At 32.9% G+C, this 24,601-nt stretch overlaps 3 protein-coding genes across 3 annotated transcripts; 1 reads left to right on the forward strand and 2 right to left on the reverse strand.

The window, feature by feature from the left end:
* Window positions 1–3,493: 3,493 nt before the first annotated feature.
* LOC122599176 (cyprosin-like) lies at window positions 3,494–8,785 on the reverse strand. Its single transcript, XM_043771634.1, has 14 exons — window positions 8,686–8,785; window positions 7,164–7,522; window positions 6,999–7,059; window positions 6,404–6,498; window positions 6,205–6,317; window positions 5,892–6,060; window positions 5,756–5,795; window positions 5,573–5,637; window positions 5,252–5,365; window positions 5,056–5,120; window positions 4,651–4,807; window positions 4,433–4,552; window positions 3,925–4,013; window positions 3,494–3,787 (listed from the first exon to the last, which is right to left on the reverse strand). Exons 2-14 carry the CDS (start codon window positions 7,512–7,514, stop codon window positions 3,703–3,705), a joined length of 1,524 nt encoding a protein of 507 aa, XP_043627569.1. The 5' UTR covers window positions 7,515–7,522; window positions 8,686–8,785; the 3' UTR covers window positions 3,494–3,702.
* Window positions 8,786–15,667: 6,882 nt separating this feature from the next.
* Window positions 15,668–17,272, forward strand: LOC122601503 (probable 2-oxoglutarate-dependent dioxygenase AOP1). The gene is made up of 3 exons (XM_043774259.1): window positions 15,668–16,062; window positions 16,408–16,732; window positions 16,982–17,272. The coding sequence occupies exons 1-3, from the start codon at window positions 15,668–15,670 to the stop codon at window positions 17,270–17,272; spliced, it is 1,011 nt and encodes a 336-aa protein (XP_043630194.1).
* A 658-nt stretch (window positions 17,273–17,930) lies between these two features.
* On the reverse strand, window positions 17,931–20,866 carry LOC122601504 (probable WRKY transcription factor 31). The gene is made up of 5 exons (XM_043774260.1): window positions 20,702–20,866; window positions 19,994–20,083; window positions 19,430–19,885; window positions 18,878–18,991; window positions 17,931–18,530 (listed from the first exon to the last, which is right to left on the reverse strand). The coding sequence occupies exons 1-5, from the start codon at window positions 20,864–20,866 to the stop codon at window positions 17,931–17,933; spliced, it is 1,425 nt and encodes a 474-aa protein (XP_043630195.1).
* Window positions 20,867–24,601: the final 3,735 nt, after the last annotated feature.

A 24,601-nucleotide genomic window follows, 5' to 3' on the forward strand; every position in this document is an offset into this window, starting at 1 on the left:
ATAGTAAAGATCGACATAGATAACTAGTACTTGAAACAAATAGGTAAAATATAAAATAGTTTACTGTATATCTTGGATATTTTATATTTACACCAACAAATTCCTTTATATGCATTAAACTAATGAACTATGCAGCTCTTAAATTACATTCTACAAACACATTAATTAATGTATAGCTTTAGTTTGTGAGTAAAAAGGTTTGGTCAATAAATAAAAAAATATAATGTAAATTACTATGTTGATAATTTTTTAATCACGAGCATTGGAATAGAAAATGGACATAAAATCCCAAAATAAAAAAAAATATAAAAAATATTTGAGTGACACGTACTTGAGTAAAAATTGCTTGTACTCTTAAAAAGTATTGTGTCTTTAATAGTAAAAAATTAGAAGGTTTGATTGGAAGTTATGATTTGGTGCGGTATACGTTTTCTCTAGTGAATCATTCACATTCACAATATTATTTTGGCTTAACTTTAATTTCTTGTAACTTGTAAGTGAAGTGTTAGTTTAGTAACCTTTGAAGCTTCAAATCATTTCGTTACTAAATGATCCTTTCATTTGGTGGTTATGACTTCTAAATCAAGATTTTTGTTTTTTAATGATTATAACGATCGACCCCCACCTCATACAGACGTTAACATTTCAATTTAGGTTTGGTCCAAGACTATGGATAAAGAGTGGTCATTTTCGACCTAGATTGATCTCTTTACGTTTGGCTTAATTCGAAAATGATTGTTTGATGAGATCGCTATTGACAAATGGTTGACGAGTTAGATATAGGTGGTTTTGTGTCTAGCTAGTCTAGAAATGCGATATCAGGGTGTTGTTCTTGGTGATGATGACTTGTGTTTTAATGAACCAGGGAACGTTTTTCGCGCTATAAGTCCCTATCGTGACCCCTAAATTTGCATACACGTACCCTTTCAATTAGACATAGCACATCATTTGTAATTGGTTACTCAAAGGACCAAACATGTATTTTGTTTCGTTTCATGATGTTTGAGTCCAATCTTCGATTTTGTGGTATTTACAGCTTATAGGAGAGTCCATAGCCCGTCGTGATTCACATGTGAATTTGTCTCAATACTTTTGCAACGATTTGTGATTTAGTTGGTGTTTTGGTTGCTCGATGTATCGGCATAATTATACATTCATCTGAAAAAGTTTTAGACTTATGGAATTTCTATGCGACAAGTACTTCGATGTCAAATTAACTTCATATTTTTTATAGCAAATCGACGAATCCTCGCAATTATGTGCGAGTAACCTTGTAATTTCATTTTATGTGTCGAAAGTATGTGTTGATTCCTATCATTCTTAATATTTTACAGCAAACTTTTTTGAGATATTCTAATTAATGTGGATTAACATGTATCATTGAATGGATTCTTTAAGTAGTCATAATCAAATAAATGTTCTGTATATATGTTTTTGGTTAAAACCACAAACTTATGTTTGAAAAGTGAAATATTTTTCATCCATGTGCTAAAGCTTTTAGTTAATATATTGGATAGATTAAAATGTCAACATTGAAACTTATGATTTTAGAATGATTATAAAACAAGTGTCAGCAAATGCACCGGTATGATCAAACCAAAAATCACTTAAGAAATAAGGTAAGATCTTGATTAACAAAGTAATTACAAGATTAAGAAAGTAATTAGATTGAAAATCATAAAAGTATGAAAGGAAAAAGAAACAATAGATAAGTATTTATGCGTGTTTCCTACGACAATTCTCTCATCAACTTTAATTTGACATTTTCGCTATGTTTGGTGTGTGTTTAGTCGCACTCGGGTGCACATGTTTTCAGAATGGTTTCTGGAACTACATTAAAAAAGGATTTTTCCAACGATAGCTGATTATGGTTAATAAGTATTAAAGTTTTGTAACGGTGATGGATTATTAGCTTTAAGAAACCTTTAGTTATATACGATATTTTATTGCGTGTTAACCATAAACAATGGTTAAACCAATTCTATATAAAATGATTTATATCTAAAATTACTAATCCATAAATTATAAAAAACTAGAAAGTGACCGATTATTTTGACAGGTGCGGATCGAATATTACAACGGATGTTATAGACTATGTTGTCTTAACCGAGTCCACACTCAGAGCCCCATCATCCAATATCTTGTAGAAGGGAAAACCCGTAATAACATTTTAAACACAATTTATGACTATGATTAACAATATACTTATTTGATATTTAGAAGAAACAAATCAACAATTACTCAAGAGCAATCACCAACAAGCAAGGAAACTAGTTAAAACCGATCATGACCCTCACCTTGACAACTGAGACAAACTGGAGGAATCACAACAAACTAGTTACTCCCATACAATCAAATCAAGCACGACACGAGGTAGAGTTGTTAATGAAGAAAATGCCTAAGATTTTATAAACACTAACTGCTGTAAATAATGGGCTAATAAACAGGACCGAAAAACAACTCAAAATGGTCAGAACGGCGGCATGAAAACAGTTGGAACCATAATACCTCCTGGCTTAGACCAGCTGCCACAGACCCTTCACTTCAAAACCATCACAAAATAGTACTTCAATAACTAGAGCTTTAGAATATAAAACATTAGGGACGGAAAAGATAAGTTTTAAGAACTATTTGATAGTCTTGAAAATCAGTCGTTAAAGTTGAAAACAGGCCTTGATCCATTTGATGATGCTTTCTCTTCAATACAAAACTTTAAAAGGTTGAAAAACTTGCCTTGAATTGTGCTGTTTGTCTACTAAATGATCATTAACTTCTGCAATTGAGATACGCTTCCAGCTTGCTAGGTTTCTAAAAGTCCAAAACTAAACCATAAAAACCCATTTGAAGGGTCCAACTCAGTCCCAAATTGAACATCCGCAATCATATCTAACAACACATATCTTTTAAGTACAATGTGTCGGGCAAACACCACGAATATACCCGTATCATAGAAGATTCAAACGACAAATTTATTTTTATGGGATCATGTGATTGATGAAGAAGTAAACCAACTTTCTAATAGGGATGAAAAGAAAAAGGTTTCAGAGTTTGACGTATTGAGACAGTCAACTCCCACAGAGACTGCTGAGACAAGAAAAAGGTTTCAGAGTTTGACGTTTGAGAGATCTGAAACGCAATGAAAAGCCAATCGGTTTGGAAAGAATTGGGATGATATGAAAACCCAGTATATTCCATACCAATTGTATATTAAATATTCAAGTAAAGCCCAAAACTTGTTTGACTCACCCCAGAAGTCACTTACTGGCTTACTGCACATAATCTCCAAATTCCATCACAAGCTTAGAATCTATAGCCTGTGCCGATTTATTCAACGTCTTATGACTTCTACATATTTCTGAATAATTGTCCTAGAAAGTAGCTAGAAGATTTCCACATACAACATAACTTTAGAACTAGAAACAAAATACTGCCGTATTACGTTTTGATAGAGATCCTACAAACTACATAAAAGTGACAGAAAGAACAGGTAAAGTTGGGCCACATAACAAGATCATAAAACAAAATGCAAGCATGACAGAACAGTATCAGGTAAATAAACATCAGTTCCTAACACAAGCAACCACAACTCTTACGAATAACCATCGAAATCTTAGGGTAACGAAAACACATCAGACATTATTTGAACACTTTCTCGGTAAGATATTTACAGAAAAGAGTCACGAAAGGTCAGAATATTTTCTTTTAAGCTGCTTCAGCAAATCCAACTCGTGATTGACCATAATCAAACACCGTATGGTATTGACCCATAAAAACATCTCCCAAGATCCTGCAACAACAATAAAAACCCACAATATTAATCTCTAAAGACAAAATCTGAAGCAGTTGAACCCCGTAAAATATGTACAACGCTATTCCGAACACCAAAATGGAATGTGTTTTGAAAAACTGGAGAAGATAAAGTACCATAGAGGTCCACGAGGAGGGGCAACATCCATAGCAGTAAATCCACTGATGCATTGTGCAGCTTCTCCCTCACCAATTTTGAGCACGTACTGATCAATCATAGTTGGATTCCAAGAATATTAATTTTCAACAGGAACGTATCTAAATGGGTTTTTTTGGTATGGATCGGAATGGGTTAGTCGGATTAGCTTGGTGGACCAAAACTATTATTTGACATATTTTATCAATAATTAGTGTCTTACATGATTATAAAAGACATAAAATTTCAATATTCAATTACACTTTTGGCAAAATTATTTTAGAAGGTTTTATGCATTAAAAATACGCTTTTGGCAACCTTCCGCCCTTCCTTGTTCCTTTGAAGCAAACTATGTATTCATGTTAGATAAAAAAAAAATAACCCAGCCGACCCATTCATAATGAAACTATTTCCACCATCACTAAATAGCCTAGAAAAGGCTATTTCTACAATAAAAATGCTCAAGAAGACAAGGACTATTATTATCACCTGTTCAGGGGTGAGCTCAAAAGTTTTAGCACCAATGGTGAAGGAGATATTCGGTAAGGAGGAAAGACTGTTGCATCCAACAGCTGATTCTCCCATTGGACTGGGTATGCGTTCACACAGCTGCATTTATGTAAATATAAAAATTATAGCCAAAACTAAATCCTGGTCAATCTACAAAATATTTCTGTTTAATTTCTTGATGCTAGATTCAGTTTTACCTGGTCCACATAGTTAATTATGTCATCTTCAGTCTGATTTCTTTTGATTTGGTTGCGCATCCAAACAACAGCCATCTCGCAGAAAGTACACATTTCATCCTTGAAGCCACCAGAAGACTTCCCATTATTCTTGTCAACCACACTCTCGATTAATGGACTGTCAAAATTAACGGTTAGCCAATACTGATATTACTTGATATTCAATATAACCATTTATACTACCTGCCAACAATAAGGTTTCACCTATAATCCATTTTGTTGAATTGTTTACATTGTATATCACTAACACTATGACATAAATAAAATGATCTTATTTCATTTATATAGCCAAAATGGATTATGATCATAATCGGGTGACATATAAGAATAGTAGAAGTTGACACAAATGTGCTATCTGGGACTGACCTCACATCACGAGCACCATTGAAAGTGCACAAGTTCATTTGAGAACATATTTTATCAGGTTGAGCCTATAGAATATCAAAAGAAAATTATTGTCAGACTGATGGAGAAATGAATAATTGAACTCTCAACCAATTTCCAAAGCTGTAAAAGCCCAAGAAACAGCTATCAGAGATGGATAGGGAAGGAAAACAGTTACCTCAGACAATAGCATATCAATTATAGCCTTTCCATACTGATCAACCAGCGTTTTGCATTGCTGGCTCATTACCCCGGCGGCACCGATTGCATGATTGATTTCAGTAACGATAGCCTACAAGAGTTTGAAAAATTTCAGGCGATATCAGTTCAGGTTGGCTAGATAGCAGAAACGAAGAATAAGAACAGATAAATACTGAAGAAGGATTTATGCTCCACTTGTATATCTCAACATAGGGACTGTTATCAATTAATGAAGACCTTAATAAACAATAAGGCCTCATCTTCGCCTAAACGTAAAATATAGCATTTTTTGCCGTACCGTTGGACCTGCCAATAAAGAGGTACCACTGTCGGCAATTGCTGCACAACCATCAGCGCAAAATCCTGAAATGAAAACCATGATCTCAGATCCAACGAAGTTCATAATTCTTAACTATCATTCGGTGATAAATTCACATGTTATCCAAGTTAAAAAGGCAAAACTGAAACACCATGTGATTACCGGTAGTTTTATCTCCAATAAGAACATCACCCATCTCAAACTAAGGACAAGAAAAACAATACTCAGCGGCCAATCAATGATGGATAATTACACAAGATGCGGAACAATATGCACAGAGGAAATCATAATAACTCACCTGCCAATAGCCTTTTTGGGTCACAGGAACGTATGTGTGCTTGCCCTTAAAATGATTAGGATCAACTCCACCAAACACAAGTTCACCCCCTTCTTCCTCATCTGCATGGCGATTAAACCAAAAGGAGAACACGGGTTCTTTAACCAGACCTTGATCAACCATGTTGTACCTAAAATGGTAAGTGTATACAACAATTAGGAAGTCAATTTAAAACAAACAAAAAGTGACTGTATACGACAAACAAGAACCACATGTTGCCAACAAAGAATGAAAAAGAGAAAGAAGCCTTAGTTCAACGAGATGAGCGAGTTACCAGACAGGTACAGCTTTCCCAACAGAGATCGCCTGATATCCAAGGCCGAGTATACCGTCAAACTTGGCTGCCAAGAAAGTGATGCCAGGTTCTTTGGTTGCCTCTATAAAATCCTGTACAAAGTGAAACATCACATGCATGAGAGTCAATAGCAATCTCGCACTCAATACATTTAGAAACCAGAATAGGCAATATGTACCTGCTTTTTAACAACAAGGTCACCGAGTTGGACAGAGTCTTGGCTAAAAAATCCAGAGATTGATCCAGTTCCATATTGGATTGCAGCAGATGTCCCTTAAATGAATATGAAGACAATTAAACATTAGTAACCGTGTTAATAAAAAAAAGTAAATCAGGGAACTCAAAGAGCGAGTGAAGTTAATGGGCTATGGCTACATGGTCAAGCTAATCCAGAACATTTCAATATTCTTGCATTCCTGAAATTCTATTGTGGGGATAATGCCTAGCGCCTACTAAATTCATTTGTGTATCCTCCTCTGTCGCAGATATCACTCACCAAACGAACTCATTTCCTTATTTGAGTATTTCCATCGTTATACGCAAACATAGATGAAGATACTCATAAACCTATGATGAAATAAAGTAACGCAGAAACCACGATTTGGCTTGCTACTGTATATTTATTAAAACATATAACAAGGCATATAGATGGGTGATGATTGGAGGGGAACAAGATAAACAAGGCATTTGTAAAGTTATACAGGGTTCAAAAAATAATTAAAAAGGTGATAAAAATAGCAAAGAACTTGGAAGATTATGACAAGAGACCATACCATTTTTCTTGTAGGTACTTGAACGGCTCCCCTTAAACTTTGAGTGAAAAAGGCAAGCTACCTGCATTAATAATGAAGACTTGTGAGCACAAACAGAAACTACCCTTCAACTGATAAGTGAAATCCTAATTAGGAAGCTACAACACATGGCAATGAAAAACTCACTGAAAAATAGCACTTTGAAGAAGGCACCCACAGGTTTGAACTTCCGGTATCAAAAATCACAGTGAATTTCTGAGCTGGAGTTCCAATACCAATCTCACCGAAATACTGAGCATCCATGTAATTCTTTAGAGCAATAACATCACCTTCTGAATTCTGGAGAGCTCCATGCGAGCCAAAAGTTCTAGCAGTTCCTTCCATGGACAAACCATTTTCAGTAACTTGTTTAAGTTCTGCCTTCCTCTTTTTAAGTCCAACTCGAAGCAACCCACCATTAGTAGCCGAAAATGCGGTAGGTGATAAAACAAACAACACAAACAACGCAAGCAAGGTCGTTTTGATTGTGGCACCCATGTTGAACACTGTAACAAAAAAATATATATATATAAACAACTTCTATAAGTGTAAAATGTGAGGCCAAATAACAAAACAATTGCAATAGCATCTTCATGCAAAATACTATAACTGAACTATAATTAAAAATCCTTAAAGCCTCAAAGTAGTACTCTCTCACTTTATCCTTTGATTGTAGTTGGTCAACTGTAAGTTGATTTCAAGAAAAAGGGAAATCGTTGAAAAAGTCACATAAAGTTCCAATAAAAAAATGCGGTTTATTATTCAATCGACAATTTCTATATTCAATAAAGTCGATCAGTCACATTTTTCTTGTCCAAAGTTATACAGTAAATACAAAATCGGTACAAAAAGCTGGAAACAAAACCTCATAATAAAACTCCGTCGTACCAGAAAAATATATAACATGATTCAAAACAAGACACAAAACCAGAACAAATCCGCAGATGAAAACGTGGTTCCGCAAGTAAGATTCATAGTTTTAAATTAGTCGAGTGACTTTATTAAACACAAAAAATGCTTAGTGACTTAGCAGCATTTTCCTTGAGAGTTTAGGCGACTTCTTAATGATTTCCGTAAAATAAAATTTTTTTCCATATCACATGAATCTCCAAAAGGAGCATAAACACTAATTTCCTAGTCACTCTATTTACGAACACACAAAGAGTAGAAAAAACTCATTTATAGATGGTACGAATTCCATTCGATCAGATAACGTTAGCATCAATAACTTTTTGTTTAAAAAAATCATATGATTTAATCAATTAAAACTCCTAAATATGTGTAAGCTATCAAACTAAAAATATAATTATTACAATACATTAAAACTAATCATGATCAAGCAAAAAAAAAAATGTAAAAATTAGTATCATAAATTCCAGTATTCCAACAAATTAAGAAAAATAAATAAAAAATGAAACCTAATTACTGAAAAATTCACTACAATTAATAACCTAAATTAACATGCAGTAATTATTCGTGAATATACCTAAAAAATGATCAAACTAAAACTTAAGTGATCGGAGTGACGTAAGCAACACAATTCCTAAATCAATTGAATTGAAAATATAGATACAGAAGATATGTAAAAAGCGATTATTTGTAATAGATTTTAGATATTGATACAGATAGATACAGAAATTAAGAGAGAAAAACAAGTGAAGAAACTTGCCTGTGAGATGATCAGAGAGAAGGAAGGTGGCGTGAGAAGTGAGGAAAAATGGGATTGTGAGTCGTGGAACAAGTAAGTAAAAAGCACCGCTTTTTGATGACCGAATTAAATTAAAAATTGAAATTTAAATGAATTTAATAACTGCTGTTTTATTGCAGTTTTTGTTTGTTTTATTATTGCTATTGAGTACACACTCAAAGTTTGTTGTTGGTAATTTTTATTCTTTTTGAGGCGGACACGCAAGTTTGGTTGTGTATCCATTTTGTGCTCCCCATTTTTTTTTATTTTTAATAAAGGCATGGTAATGTAACCAACTATGACCAAAAGGCTATGTAATGTATCAATCTACTCGACTTGCTATCTAGTGTAACCAACTATGTTTTTTGGGTTATGCAATATAAGCAACCGGTTAGTCATCAAGTTACCGGTTACCACTTTGATTTTTATTTCTTTTTTATTAAAAAAATGTCACCTAAAGCAAGTAAACAACTCTTCTGGAAGAATATGAGCATGAATATGTAATAGCAAGTTCAAACGAGATATTAATGAAACGGAACTCAAATAGAACAAAGTCAGGCTAGTTTTAATTTTGCTATACTACCTGATTGTACTCCGTCCCTGATTTATCCAACGAATATGGATCATCCATCAATGGTTCCCAAGAGAAAACCCTCGAAACAAGCAAAATACTATAGAACAAAACACCATTTTTTCCGGCGAATCATCATTTTTTTCGCCGAGTGTTGGATTCAAAAACTTTTGGTCAGGGTTTGTGCAGGATCAAATTTTGAGTCGATTGATGGTAGTTTCAAGTCTTAATTCGAAGAAACAACAAAGTTATCGCGATTTTAATTTTTCCGACCAATCACCATTTTTTCCAGCAAGTGTTTGATTCGAAAAATTTTGGTCAGGTTTTGTGCGGGGTCAAAATTTAAGTCCATTGGTGGTAGTTTCAAGTCTTAATTCGAAGAAACAACAAAGTTATCGCGATTTTAGTTTTTCCGGCGATTTTAGTAAGGATGATGATGATATAGATACATTCATATAACCAGATGGAAACTTATTGTAGCAGGTTGCTTACATTGCATAACCCAAAAAACATAGTTGGTTACACTAGATAGCAAGTCGAGTAGATGAGGTACATTACATAGCCTTTTGGTCATAGTTGGTTACACTCTCATGCCTTTATCCCTTATATTAGGTCTATACTTTTAAAACCTTGAACGGTTAGTGGTTAAAAAAACAATATACGATTGTTCTATACCTAAGCTTAGGAAGCTAACAACCTTATATTCTCATCTTAGGAAAAGTTATTTTAGGGACCATTAGGGACTCGTGTTTTTGTAACTTACACACCACCATGATCATCTTCGACCACCACCATGATCATCTTCGACCACCACCATGATCATCTTCGACCACCACCATGATCATCTCCGACCACCACCATGATTTTCCGGTGACGGGTCTGCTGGAAAATCATGTGTAAGTTAACTTACACATGTGTAAGTTACAAAAAACACGAGTCCCTAATAGTCCCTAAAATAAGAAGTTCCTAAAATAACTCACCCCTATATATATATATATGGACCATTAGGGACTCGTGTTTTTTGTAACTTACACACCATAAGGTCTCTAGTTTAATTTTTCCATATATATATATATAAAGCGTTTCTGTGAATATAAATATGATGATAATGATGTAAGTTAATTGCAATTTTTATTATCAATTATGAAAAGAAATTTTGATACCAACAGGGTTACATATAATATCTTATGCGTCAAAATTTTATATTGATGTTGATGATTAGACTATTTTAACCCTTAAAAAGTAATAATTTCAACATTGTTTTTGTAATCTTTTTAGTCTTGACTAGTGATAGTTCATCATGAACCTAGTTCTTACACCCAATGCATAACTTTCAAAAATTTAAAGATTGATATTAACTATGTTATTTTTTCTATGTTAAACCCTCCTTCCCTAACTTTGTTCAAGTTTTTTTCACCATTCTCTTTACCACTTTATGTTGTTTTTCTCACTTTTAAATGGTTTGTTTCCTTACCAATCAGTCAATCACCACAATAGCAATATTAAAAAAAAAAAAATAACCACAATAGCTATGTTCAAAAAAATAAAATAAAAAAATACCACAATAGCTTCCAAGGCTTTTTCTCTTTCGATTATGGTATTCTTTTCATAGTGAGGATTTATTATTTTAATTCAAGTCTCAGATTTAATTTGTAATTTCTAAAGTAAAAGTTATATAATAGGATGATAATTTTCTATATCCTTTGTAGCTTTTTTGGGAAAAAAAAACATACGGCGTATGTTATAAGCCACAAATTAAGACTATAAAAGTAAACATTTTGGTAATGATGTTGATTTTCACACTTAAGTTATTTAGGATGTTACAGGTAAATTTATATTATGTTCTTATTTCACTTTTAACATTTATATTTACTGATTTTTAACGGTAATTTTGGGTTCAACGACATAATTCTTCATATGCTTAACTCCAATCATAAAAGAAACTCGTTCTGGGAAAAACCTATATATCCATTCAAAAAAATATATATTTCGACTAATACATGAGGGAATCGGAGACTTAAAGGTCTCGAGTTTAAATATTAGTGTGAACAAAATGCTCAAAGTAGAACAACGAATTAGTAGTTAATTAATAGTTAGCATTCGAGGCATCACAGTGATATCCAATTGAGCAGTATGCGGAGCTCGAATCACGCATGTCTGGGATGAAACTCATGACTCTCGAAAACCCCATAATAATTCAATCCTACAAATGTAAGAAATGAGATTCAAATCATGATGGATTTCCGCAAATTCTAAGACCTTACCAATCGAAATATTCAAACCCCAAAATTTATGTGAGACTTTTTTTCTTTTTTCCAATATGTAGCTTCTATGAGACTTTCTACTCCAGTATACTATTATTCTATCTTAAGTTAAAAGTTAACATTGGAGATTAAATATATGTGTTTATGGACATTTAAAAAATGAATTTTTAAGTGGTTTCCTCTTGGGGGTTTCAGGTTTGAATCTTGCCACATACAAATGTGGTAAAGCGATCTTCGCAATGCTATACCCACTTAACACATAGAGAGCAAGCCCTTTAGGGCATTATCGGGAGTCGAACCGGCGTGACGCATCCGCGTAAGGGATGTTAGCCATTTAGCCGTTGTAGCCTTTAAAATAAAAAAAAAACATACACAAAGGAGTAGTGTTTATTCAATTTTATTTTTGCTATATGTTGGCCGGACTCATACTTCAGTGAGTATATATCTCGTTTTCAAGCAGCACACATTAGCTGTTAGGAAGTTGGGGGTACAGTGTGTAGGTTAGGACCCATAACTAATGTAAAATGACATTAGGTATTAGTTAGATTATGTTAAGATTTTTCTAGGAAAATTCATAGTCACCTGATTTACGATTCGCTCCGTTCGGGTTCGTGATTCGGGATCGCAATTCGTGAGATCCCATGAATCTGGTTCGGAGGGGTAGACTCAGTTCGGTTCGCTTCGTTTCATTTCGATTCGGTGAACCCAATTTTAAAAATACATTAATAGATTCGGATATTATAATACTACCAAGTTTAAAGATTTTCAATATTTCAAAAAACAAATTGCAAGTTATTAAAAATTTAAAATCATACTTAATAATTACTCAACCTTTTGTCTTAATAATTTACTCATCTCTTTAGACATGCATTTAATATATTTATTTGATAATTGCAAAGTTCAATCTAATTAAACCAAAAATCTTTGAACCCAAACACAATTAACCAAACCCAATTCACCGCCCTCTACCAGTTTGGTGTTTTTTGTTTTTGGTTCGCGAATCAATACGTGAATCGTATCGCGAGTTGGATCGTGGAACCGAAAACGAAATTTGCAGGGTCTTCAATGAATCCGGTTACTAGAATTGAAAAATGGTAGAGAAAATGCGGATGATCAATTTTGTTTTCTCGCATGACAATCTCAATTTTAAGTTATTACATATTAAATGGTGGTTTTATATTAGGGCTAATTGCTTGGAAAGTACTACAACTTTGGCACTTTTGTTTCTGTAAGGCTCAAACAAAAAAAATTGCTATTCGAGAGAAGGAAAACGGTTAAAAACATCTTTAGTGGGGCTCCGTACAGGTAGCCAGTCACTTTTCAATGTCTATTTAATTTTAGATAATTTAAATAGATGAAACTAATGATGTGTACTTCATGTAAACCGTCTAGTCATCACTCCTCCATACAGGTAACCTAACACCATTTTTTCCGACAACATCATCTTCTCCGGCAATACATTTTCCGACAACATCATCTTCTCCGGCAATACATATTCTGGCAACATCGCAACCTTTTGCCTAATAATACTTAAATCAACACCTTTTTCACCTAACTCCGCAAATTCATTGACAAAACTCTATGGAGTAGTTCTTAAATCATGCGAAATCACATTGCTTGGAGCTAATGAACATGTAATAAAGTATGAGACTCCAAAAATCCCCCCACCCATTTGGCCTAAACTCCAATCACTTTGCTTTCCCGAAATTCTTTATATTGCAATCCCTTTACTGGTACACCTAATTGAATCCCCACATCCCAATAAGCAATGCCAAATTCATACGCTAAAATACAAAACAAAACAAAATAAACATATTTCCGGTCATCACTTCCGGCTCACCCCTACCAGGAATCTCATCTGATCATTACAGACCACCGTTGCCAGGCCTCACACATCATCCCACCTCCACCATCTCTCACGCCTAATTTTGCTTTGTGAATAAACAAAAAATTTATTCATATCGCCTTCGCCGGAAATAAGCCACCCCTTATAATATGCTACAAACTGCCGCCATAGCCACCACCACCACCACCCAAATCATAGTAGTTGTTCACATGCAATCATCATCCGCATCGAATTTTTATTATCATTCATTTGTTATATCCTAAATCTAAAAAATCATGAAGTATGAAAATTGAAATCCTAATAAAACTAATATGAGGTTATTTAATGGCGAGAGGTGCAAGAGATATTAGAAAGAAAAGAACAAAAAATATGTGTTGAGGCTTTTAGAGGTGGTGGTGGCGTGAAATCGTGATTTTACGATCTAAAGAAAAAGGGAACAAACAACCAAAGAAAATATTTCTAATTAATATTAAATTAAATGTTATGTCGTCCAGGTGGAATAAACTAGGATACAACCGGTTAATTAGAGTCCACATAATCAAAAGTAGGTCATAGTCCCACTAAAGATGTTTTAGCCGTTTTTCTTCCCTTCAATAACAATTTTTTTGTACGAGCCTCACAATAACAAAAGTGTCAAAGTAAAAAGACTTTCCATGCAATTAGCCCTATTAGAGGCGGACCTACAAACATCCGAGGGGTAGCCGGGGCTACGGGTCCGTTTCGTCCGTGAATTGTAAAAAATTTTAAAATTTTTTATATTATGTATCGGTGCTACGGGTTTAAAAAAAATAGGATACCGGTCTAACAAAAAAACAATTATACTTTTATACATCTTTAGGAAAAAAGAGGTGGAAATAAATACCCATTAATTTAATTATAACCAAACAACTAAGATTACCAATCGACATCATTTTGATGTTACACAGTTTTGGATATGCAAATTCTAGAGTTTAGTGACCGTTTTAGTGAAGAAAACACCAAATTGTTGGCAAATATGGCCTCTTTGAGTCCATGTGATAATTTTTCTATGTTTGACACGTCAAAGTTAGTGAAGCTTAGTGAGATGTATCCAAATGATTTTGATGATACAAATAGAAAAAATCTTCCTGGTCAACTCATGATCTATTATCACACTTTGCAACAAGATGCTAGATTTGCTAACTTAAAGGGAATAACTGACCTTGCTCGTGTGCTGGTGGAAGCAAAAAAAACATGGTTCTTTTCCTTTGGTTTATCGGTTATTGAAGCTAACTTTAGTTTTGCCCGTGGCAACAGCAGCTGTTAAAAGATGTTTTTCGGTAATGAAGCTTGTGAAGTCAGATTTGCATAATCGAATGGGTGATAAGTTTATGAATAGTTGTCTGATTTGTGGTATAGAAAGGGAGATACTTGAAAATATTCCAATTAAGAATGTGATTGCACAATATCATATGCAAGACCGTAGAGGACAACTTCCATGAGACAAACTGTTATTCTTAATCTTTTGTTTTATAACTATAATAGCATATATTATGTTCGATAAATTGTGCTACGGGTCCTTTGGAATCTTGGGTCCGCCACTGATTGATATGTACATATACACTAGTTACATTACCTTATAAAGCATTTATTCCTTTCATATATCTAAACTATCCCTCTTCTTTATTCATTTATTTAAGTATCTCTAACCAATATACCTATAATACTCTTAATGAAGTTATTTACCACATACATCCAACTATGAAAATAACTACACTACCGGCCACTTTAACATCAATTATTATTAGAGTAATATTTACACCGCCGGTGCCACTACCACTACCACCGCTACCACAACCACCGCCGCCGCCGTTTTGGCGTCGCATCTTACGGGCATTTGTCTAGTATGAAGTTATGAACAAATGGGTTAACAACGGTGAATTCCACAAGGCATATAATGTTGTTCCTTGATTAAGGACGTACATTGTTCTAACCAACTAATCTCAAATTGTGGATTATCCTTTCTGAATATATTCCCAAACTTACAAATCTTTTTTTGTATTCAATATTTCAATTCGTATAAGATATATTCACGCGTCGAATCCAAAGTCCATAGGATTAATTTTATAACTCTCAAGCTGTTGCCATACACAGCAAGTTAGTTGTTGATTCTGTGTTGCAGTCATTTTAAATCTTTTGTTTTGTTATAACCAAATTAACTTATCCAACTAAGTCGGCTAGCTAGTGATAAACTTGAACTATAAATTAACAGGACATAATTAGTCATTATGCCAAAATTAAACAACTTAATCGAAACCGAAATTAATGGGTTCATCATCATCAGAAGATTATATTCAGCTTCCTAAGATCGATTTTTCACTTCTAAATAACCGCAAGTTACTTGATAGTAATCGTGTCTATGATTCGATTAAAACTCAAGTTCTTGAAGCCCTTCAAAAGTATGGTTGTTTCCAAGCATCTATAGATGGAATAACACCTGAGCTTCAAAAGTCTGTATATGGTGCCGCGAAGCACCTTTTCAATCTTCCTTTAGAAACCAAGTATAAAAACGTCTCGAATGGAACGTTTATTGGGTATATGGGGAACTCGCCGCTACTTCCACTATACGAAAGCATGGGTATCCAGGATCCACATGTCGCTGAAAAAGTTGTAAATTTCACTAATCTCATGTGGCCTCCTCAAGGCAACCCTCAAATTAGGTAATTAAGATTTAGTCAATTAAGTTTTCTTATTGATACTCTTTAATTAGCTTGATCATATACAATAAATGTTTTATGCACTGAGCTTGCCTCTGGAGATCTGTCAAAGGTTTTATCATCATGTCTTGCAAGGCTGAAGATTTTTTTGTAATTTAGATAGAACCTCCCATGGAATTGAAGACTGTATCGGGTGTTACTCATTTAATTTTACTATTAGAAATTCTTTAGGCACGACAATTAATTAGTTTACTTCGATTCATTAATTTGTTACAAATCTAACTTACGACCGTTTTATTTCTCAATTAATCATTTGTTCAATCAATTCATGCGTTGTTTGTACTGCAGCAATGACATCCATCTATATGTGGAGAAGCTTTGGGAATTGACTACAATGACAAGGAAGATAGTTTTTGAGAGCTTGGATTTGGAAAAGTATTTGGATGAACACAATGAACTAGCAAGTTATGTGCTTAAGTTCAATAAATACCGAGTGCCAGAACCAAATGAAGCGAATCTTGGCTTGCACAGCCATGCGGATCCTGGTATAATGACGATACTACATCAAAATGAAGTCGAAGGATTAGAGATTCAAACAAAAGATGATGACGAATGGCTAAAAGTTAAGCTTTCTCCAAATACATTTATTGTCATGACCGGAGAGACTATAAACGTAAGTCCTCTTGTATATAATCATCAAAGATCCCTTCATTACAAAACTCGATCGGTTTAATTACTTTATAAACATAATTTTCGTATAATTCAAAAAAACAATATGTGCTAACTTATAAATAAGTAAATTTGTCATTCAAAAAAGAAAAAAAAAACTTGTTACTTTTAACAAATTAAATTTATACAAATATTTGAAGAAGTACTCAGATTGCGTGTTGATTTGATGATTTATATATGCATATGCGAGCAGGTATGGTTGAACGGGCGATTGCATGTGCCACTTCATAGGGTGATTATGAGAGAAAACTACATGGCTCGGTATACCTTAGCATTTTTCGAATTGCCAAGACCAGGGAATCTCATAATTAAAGCAATCGATGACATGGTCGATAATGAACATCCGTTGCTCTTCAAGCCTTTTGATTACGGAGAGTTTGTCAAACTTTCTGTTACTGGAGGTCAAGGCATACAAAAGTATGCAGTAAAGGCATATTGTGGTGTTTCAAAACGACAAGGCGATGGTATCGATCAGTCAAGCTAGTAGTACTCGAGCAAGATTCTCTAAGTATTATGTACGTAGTTTATTCCATATGGTCGTTATTTATCGTACTGTTAATTTACAATTATCGTACTGAAATAACATAAAAACCAATAATAAAATCAGGTTTTTCCACCTAATAATAACTAAATAATAGTCTTCTTCCCAAATTAAATGTTCTATTTTGACTTTTAAAGTCTTACTTTCGCAACTTTGACCGTAAATTGTTTCATGTGTTATACAATAATTGATGTAAAATATAAGAATAAATTGAGCCTTAAATGAACTTTTCATTGATATAATTTTCATTAGATATTATTTTATACAAACAAAAATACTTACGTTCAAAGTTAGAAAAGAAAGACTCATATATGCCGAGAAAACTAAAAATAAATGCATTAACTTTAACTAACATAATTATTCAACAGGGGAAAAGAAATCACAAACAACATGAAAATTACTTCTCTCTTTTTTGGTATAAGTTGCTAAAAGAAAAACGTTACATTATTCAAAATCCATGATATTGAAATAGTACTAATCCTATCATGTACCCAACTTTCTTCATAAAATAGCGTCAGAAAGAAGGGGAAAACTGAAAAAAAAACAAAATTGTAAATGTCAATAACATAAATAATGAAATAATTAATAATTTAATTATTAATTAATTTCCTCTAAAAGAGAAGTTGTTCTCAGTATCATTCCTGGCAGTGACACTACTATTGTTGTTGGTATTCGAGGCAGAATTTGGCTGAGAACCACCATCAACACCACCACCGCCGATAATGGAGGATATCGCGACAGCCAACGCAGCCGTAAAGTTTGGGTTAGTAGTGAGGGCATTGACAGTGTCAGCAAAAGCGACACGTGAAGGTTCTTGTTGAGATAAATGAAGCCCAGAAAATTTTGATTGGTTATATAAGCCCTGACCGATTATTTGAGGAAGTAATGCGGCGTTTTGACCAGTGAAGTTATGTTGTTGACCGGGTGGTGTGTCGAGAGATTGAGTGAGGTCTAAAGTGACAGTAGGAAATGGCGCGGAAGCTGAAATAGTTGCCATGTTTGTGGAGCAAGGAAGGAGAGTTGTTGCTAAGTAATTCGAGTTTATGATGCCGTCTGCACTTGGCATTGAGCCCGAGAGTAGCATTCTGGCTGCGGAAGAAGTGGTTGAGGACATAGCCATCGCGGCTGGTGGCAACGGGTGATTGTGGTTGCCTTCATAGGTTGTGATCAGGATTGTTCTGTCTTCGGCGCATCTTTGTACCTATTCAAACAAATGCATTACTCAAATAAGTTTAAATTTCTGATCATGTGCATGTTTTAAATTCAAATATATACATAGATTTCGTAAGAAGATTAAAAATCATCTAATAGTTAATCAAATCCTAGCCCGTTTGACCCGTTATTCAACATGTTTAACTAGTATAACTTCTGTTCGCTATATATTGAGATTATACCATTTCAACTCTCTTTTACTTTTGAGAAGAGATCCCTCACAAGGGGGTGGATTAAAAGGGGGTATTTTTAGAAGTTCTGGTTGCATCCTAGTTCTTCATGTAGTTTAGGATAGTTCACTGCTAAAACAAAAAGAATAAAAACAATAAAGCTTACTTGTTTCCTAACGGGGCAACCTGTAGACATGGTGCACTTATAATAGGCTCGAGGACAAGGATTTCCTTTTGCCATTTTCTGCCCATACTTTCTCCATTGACACCCGTCTGTGATCTGTAGAAGCAAAGTTATCAAATAAACAAGAAACGAGATTTGATTTTGATTTCATATATATTCCAGTTCAGTGTCATGTTTATATTCCATGGCAAATACATAACCATATGTATGAAAGTTATAGTTAGATCGAGTTGATCATGAAGTGTTATAACATACATAAAAACCTTGAGGTAAACTTACAGAGTTGGTGTGTTGTTATTGTATAAAGTACCAAAATATATGTCAATGAACAAAGGTTTTCTTTAACCTACTCCTAAAGTACAAGAATGTCTGGAACATGAATGTCTGAGATGAAACCCAAGACTTCTATAGCTATGAATATATTTACGAAGTTCTTAATTTTATTTTCCTTCCCAGCTAGTTAACATTACAAGTTCTTCTCATCATTACGAAACTTAAACAAAACGTGACAACTATATATATATACACACGTACCATTGCAGCTTCTGATCTGGCTCGAACAGAAACTCTGGCTTTTCGAATAGTTGCTTCTGTAGCTTGATCAATACTTCCATTCTCATCCTTTTTCAAAACATCCAACCTTGGTACCTTATTAGGACAAGGCAAAACCTGTTCCGGGATCTCTCGTTGATCTCTACCATCCATAACATTGATGGGCCCAAGTTCATGATCATGGCTCTTTATTCCCTCAGACGAAGACCGTGAATTCTCATCTTCCAAGGCTGGTAAACCTAGATCCATAAACGGTCGTGGCATCATCGTGAGATCTCCTCCTCCTTCGTTGTTGCTAGCTTTACGATGATGATCTTCATTAGGATCTTCTTGTTTTTGTAATTTCATCTTCATAAGGTGCAACTCTTGTTTCAATTGTTGATTCTCGCTGTTCAAATGTTGATTCTCGATGTTCATCCTTTCTAATTCATCTTCCAACTAAAAATAAATTAACAAATCCTCAGATTGAATGTCAAATTTTGAAGTCCCTCATTAATTTGTTAATAAATTAGACCATAATTTATGTACTCTAGCTAATTAATATACCTTATCTTTAGCTTGTTTTTCCAGAGACATTCCATCATCCAAAACCGGTTGTTCGCTGACTGTGTTCCGAGTAAGAAGATGCAAGCCAGTCTATATGTATGTATAGATAACAATAGAACTCAATTAGCAAAACCAGAATTGAGAAGATATAAAGATGAATAATAATTATTCCTCTATACTAACTATACTTTTTACCTCTACATATATAGTCCCCTTGTTCTGTGATTATTGGACTGTATGCATGTCAAGATCAACACAGAATTACAGGACTTGTTGTTAGTTATACTCATTAAAGATTTGTACGGTACATGTCATAAAATAGCAATATATTTCTGTCTTTGGTCCAATTTAAAAACTATATATACTTTCATGTGGGAAGATGATCTGTACACACCATCTTTTTAATCGTTCACCACCAAATATTTCACAGTATTTTACAATACAACATCCTAATATATACATTTAGTGGTATATAAGATTAAATAAAAAAAAAGTGTACCAATCATCACCCTTTCTTCTATACATGTTAATGACTATAAAATTTGTAACATATATAGCCTAAATTTATAAATAATTTTTAAACCTAAAACAAAACCAAAACCAAAGCAAAAATGGAAGTATATTGCTATTATATACACTAGTAACATTGCTTAGAATGCACATAGTTCATATATAGACATATATTAGATATAGATACAAAAATCTTACATTAATATCATGATGAATGTGATCATGGGTGGTATCATCATTGAACTTAGAGTGATCAAGATCATTATTATTATTATTATTATTATCTAAGTGATCATCTTTATTGTCCTTAAAGAAATCCATGACAGGAAATTGTATTCCACCGCTGCCACCATCGGCTTCCATTTCGCGGTGGCTAACGATATGATCTCAAGTGATTCTTCCTGCCGCCGGCCGTTTAGGTCTTAAGACTATTACACACTAAATAATGGCTAATGGGTTGTGGTTCAATGAAGAGTCTACTTGCTTGATGGATATAAATTTTTTGTTATATTAGTATATGATATTATATAGAAAAAAGAGAGAGAGAAACAAAGTCGTGAGATGGAGTAGTGTGACTCGGCAACAAAAATGGAGATTAAGTTGACTCAACACTTAATAAAAATACTAAATTTACAAAATTATAACAAAAGTGTGTGGTGTGTCTTTCAAATTCCAAAGAGAAACTCATGGGATTTGATTTTGTAAATTTATATATCAGTGTTTTTTTTAATTTTAATTAGCTGTTTTTCATTGAATTTCTCATGAATATGTCTCTTTTTACTAAAAATTAGTGTAATTAGTTAGAAACAGACCTGTTTTAAAAATATTCAACATATATTCCTTTCTTTTACTTTTATGTAACTTTTATTTATTATATAAATCAACCATGTATAAATGATGATTACTTTGATTACCATGACTTTTAATATAGATTACAACTCAATTAGGACGAAAAATGATTAATCCTTCTAACAAAATAGCCTAAAAATCTTCTTAACACTCTAAGAGGGTGACATGTGGTATCCACTAATTTTCTTTCCTAATCTTGCCCCCTGATTTTTCCACATGTCATAATCCAATACTTAAAGAAAATTTTTAAGCTATTTTGTTAGAAGGATTAATCATTTCCCTTTGTTAACTTATGAATACTGTTTGAAATAAACTAGCCAGTAGCGACTTGCCTTGCAATACGATGAGATGATCAAGACCCAAAGTGATTGTGTCAACAAGGACGGCATAGGGGTTAGGTATGTTTTAGTTATTTTAGGGGACGAGAGATAAATGGTGTTATATTTTGGACATATCCAAGTATTAATTTTCAAACATACCAAAAATATAAAAGCTTAAAGCCCTTTTTAATGTACTAGAAAGATACCCATATAATGCGTAGTTATGAATATTTTCCTTAAAAATAAATAAATTGTAGTGTACCTGAAATTCATAAATTTCAATTCTTAAATACATTAAATAGTCATGGTAGCCGGCAACCAGCTTCACTGCCTATCTACTTTAAATTTTGTAACAAGCGAATATATAACAAGTTTGTTTTATTTTTCTTAATTTTTGTTTGAATACTTAGAATGGTTTTTCTTACTTAATTAATAAACTAGATTTTAGGCCCATGTTAAATACACGGGCTTACAATTATATCAATATTACATGCTAGTTTATTATGATTTAAAACTTAGTTTACAATTTTTAATAATAAAAAATTGATCCATGTTATAAAAACTTTGATTTTTATAGTGAATTATTCTTTAAAATATGTTCACCGAAGTTGTCCACTGTAATACACATAACGATATTTAAATATTACAAAATCATAATATGTCTATCAAAGTTGTAGATTGTGACATACTTCGTGATATTTGAATATTAAAAAATCATAATAAGTCTCTATAATTTTATTTGATTTAGTGTTATACAAGGTGAAAATTACATTTTTATTTTACAATTTTAAAAGTTATATCTTATTTTTTATGAAACATATTTTAAAGGCCAAAGTACTTTTTTCGTCCCTGTGGTTTTTCGAATAAGCATTTTTCATCCTCGCCATTAAGTTTTGACTAAAATTGTCCCTGTGGTTTGCATTTCGTCCCTGCCGTTATAACTTTGTCGTTAACCTCACCACATGCAAGTCACGTGAGGGGCATTTTCGTCTTTTCATACATTCAAGTGCAAAAATCGTCCATGTGGTTTATCGTTTTTGCATTTTTCGTCTTCGTCGTTAACAAATCCAGGAAAAATTTTCAAAAAAAACAAAAAACAAAAATTACCGTACCAATTTAATCTAAACAAAACAAAAACCTATATACCTACATTTGAGGATCTGCTCAATCACTTTCAAATGCAAATATGCACATACAATGTTTTAAATACCGATAGTATTACCCGTAATCCCGGTATCAGAGGGTAACCCGGTACAACTATTTCTGATATTTTCGGTATTACCGTTCCGGTACTTCCGGTATTCACATTTTTTATTTTTTGAATTTTTTTAAAATTAATTTTATAATACTTTAATGTTATTTTTTGTAATTTGTGAACTTTCTTGTTTTTTGTTATAAAGTACCTATTTGGTATTTATTTTTTTTAGTGAATTGTAATTATATTTTGACTATTTTCGTTAAGTTATAGTAAAGTTTTATAACTTTTTTTAAAATTTATTTGTACCGGCCGGTATTAAATTAGATCCTCATATGTAGGTGTATATATATGATTTGAGTTTGTTTTGGATTTTGATTAATATTTTTGAATGAAAGTTTGTTAAATACAAGGATGAAAAATGCAAAAATGACAAACCATAAGGACAAATTTTGCACTTAACTATAGGCACAAATGGGTGAAAAGACATATATGCCCCTCACGTGAGGGGGTTAATGAATCCAAGGACTAAATGCAAACCACAGGGACGATTTTAGCCAAAAGTTAACGACGAGGATGTAAAGTGCTTATTCGAAAAACCACAGGGACGAAAAAAGTACTTTGGCTTATTTTAAAAAATTTAATTAGAATATGACAATGTTATATGTGTTTCCTATAAAGATTACATTTTTACATGTTTTATTTTTCGTATACGTGTCATGACAATTACTAAAAAAATTTAGAAAAAAGAATAATAGTACAATTACTTTTAAAATCTTAATATACTTACATTAATTTTTATTTATTTTTGATAATTAGTTATATATTTATATGATAGAACGTATAATTATGATATATAATAGCTTTACTCTATTTAATATATATTATCCATCATTCTATTGGATATGTATTAGATATTATTTTTTATCTATTATATTGTAATTAATGGTTAAAAAATGTAAATATGTAATTGAAAAAAAAAAGTGTAAATTAAAGTCAAAATTGAAAAAAAAATCAACTTTAAAAAATCGAGAGTTGTAATTGGTCAATAATCTTTTAGAGCAACTGCCTTTTAGTATATAGATATACTGCTAATGGGGTGAGATATTTTGAGACCACATCTTATTTTAGGACTAACTAGGAACATTGATTTTTGTACACCATCATCATCTACTACGATATACAAGACTTTTTTGTAAAAACATAAAGACTTTCCGGCGACGGGCCCTCCAGAAAATCATGTGTAAGTTAACTTACACATGATTTTTCTGTGGGCCCGTCGCTGGAAAGTCTTAGTGTTTTTACAAAAAGTCTTGTATATCGTAGTAGATGATGATGGTGGTGTGTAAGTTACGAAAATCAATGGTCTTTTTTTGGACTTTTTTTAGTTGGTCAAATTATCTTTCTCCGACTACTAATTAAGTTATTTATTTGTTTGTGAAATATAAAGTTCTATTTTTAGCTTTGAAAAATAATCTTCTTATTGGTATATTTTTAATTCTGTTTTACTTTTGAAGTTTGTTTCTTTCTTTTCTAGTTTGTAACAGTCAAAGAGGAAATTGTGGTTTGTAGTAATAAAAGGAAAATTAACATGCATCATTGACTTCAATTTATGTACTTCTAAACTTAGAAAAATAAAAGTTATAAACACATATTTCATTAATCAAACTAAATTACAAATTAAAAGTCTTGATGATCATTATCTAAATATATTATTATATTGATATTTATATT

This window comes from Erigeron canadensis, chromosome 5 (assembly GCF_010389155.1).
Source record: "Erigeron canadensis isolate Cc75 chromosome 5, C_canadensis_v1, whole genome shotgun sequence".
Classification (NCBI taxonomy): domain Eukaryota; kingdom Viridiplantae; phylum Streptophyta; class Magnoliopsida; order Asterales; family Asteraceae; genus Erigeron; species Erigeron canadensis.

Excerpts from the sequence above, each read along its gene's own strand:
- LOC122601503 (XM_043774259.1), top strand. The coding sequence starts at position 15,668 with ATGGGTTCATCATCATCAGAAGATTATATTCAGCTTCCTAAGATCGAT. Across the intron at positions 16,063-16,407 it reads CAAGGCAACCCTCAAATTAG|CAATGACATCCATCTATATG; the intron begins GTAATTAAGATT and ends TTTGTACTGCAG. Across the intron at positions 16,733-16,981 it reads TGACCGGAGAGACTATAAAC|GTATGGTTGAACGGGCGATT; the intron begins GTAAGTCCTCTT and ends ATATGCGAGCAG.
- LOC122601504 (XM_043774260.1), bottom strand. The coding sequence starts at position 20,866 with ATGGAAGCCGATGGTGGCAGCGGTGGAATACAATTTCCTGTCATGGAT. Across the intron at positions 19,886-19,993 it reads AAAAACAAGCTAAAGATAAG|TTGGAAGATGAATTAGAAAG; the intron begins GTATATTAATTA and ends ATTTATTTTTAG. Across the intron at positions 18,992-19,429 it reads CCAGATCAGAAGCTGCAATG|ATCACAGACGGGTGTCAATG; the intron begins GTACGTGTGTAT and ends TTGCTTCTACAG.
- LOC122599176 (XM_043771634.1), bottom strand. The coding sequence starts at position 7,514 with ATGGGTGCCACAATCAAAACGACCTTGCTTGCGTTGTTTGTGTTGTTT. Across the intron at positions 7,060-7,163 it reads CTTCAAAGTGCTATTTTTCA|GTAGCTTGCCTTTTTCACTC; the intron begins GTGAGTTTTTCA and ends TTATTAATGCAG. Across the intron at positions 4,014-4,432 it reads TTGAGCTCACCCCTGAACAG|TACGTGCTCAAAATTGGTGA; the intron begins GTGATAATAATA and ends ATGATTGATCAG.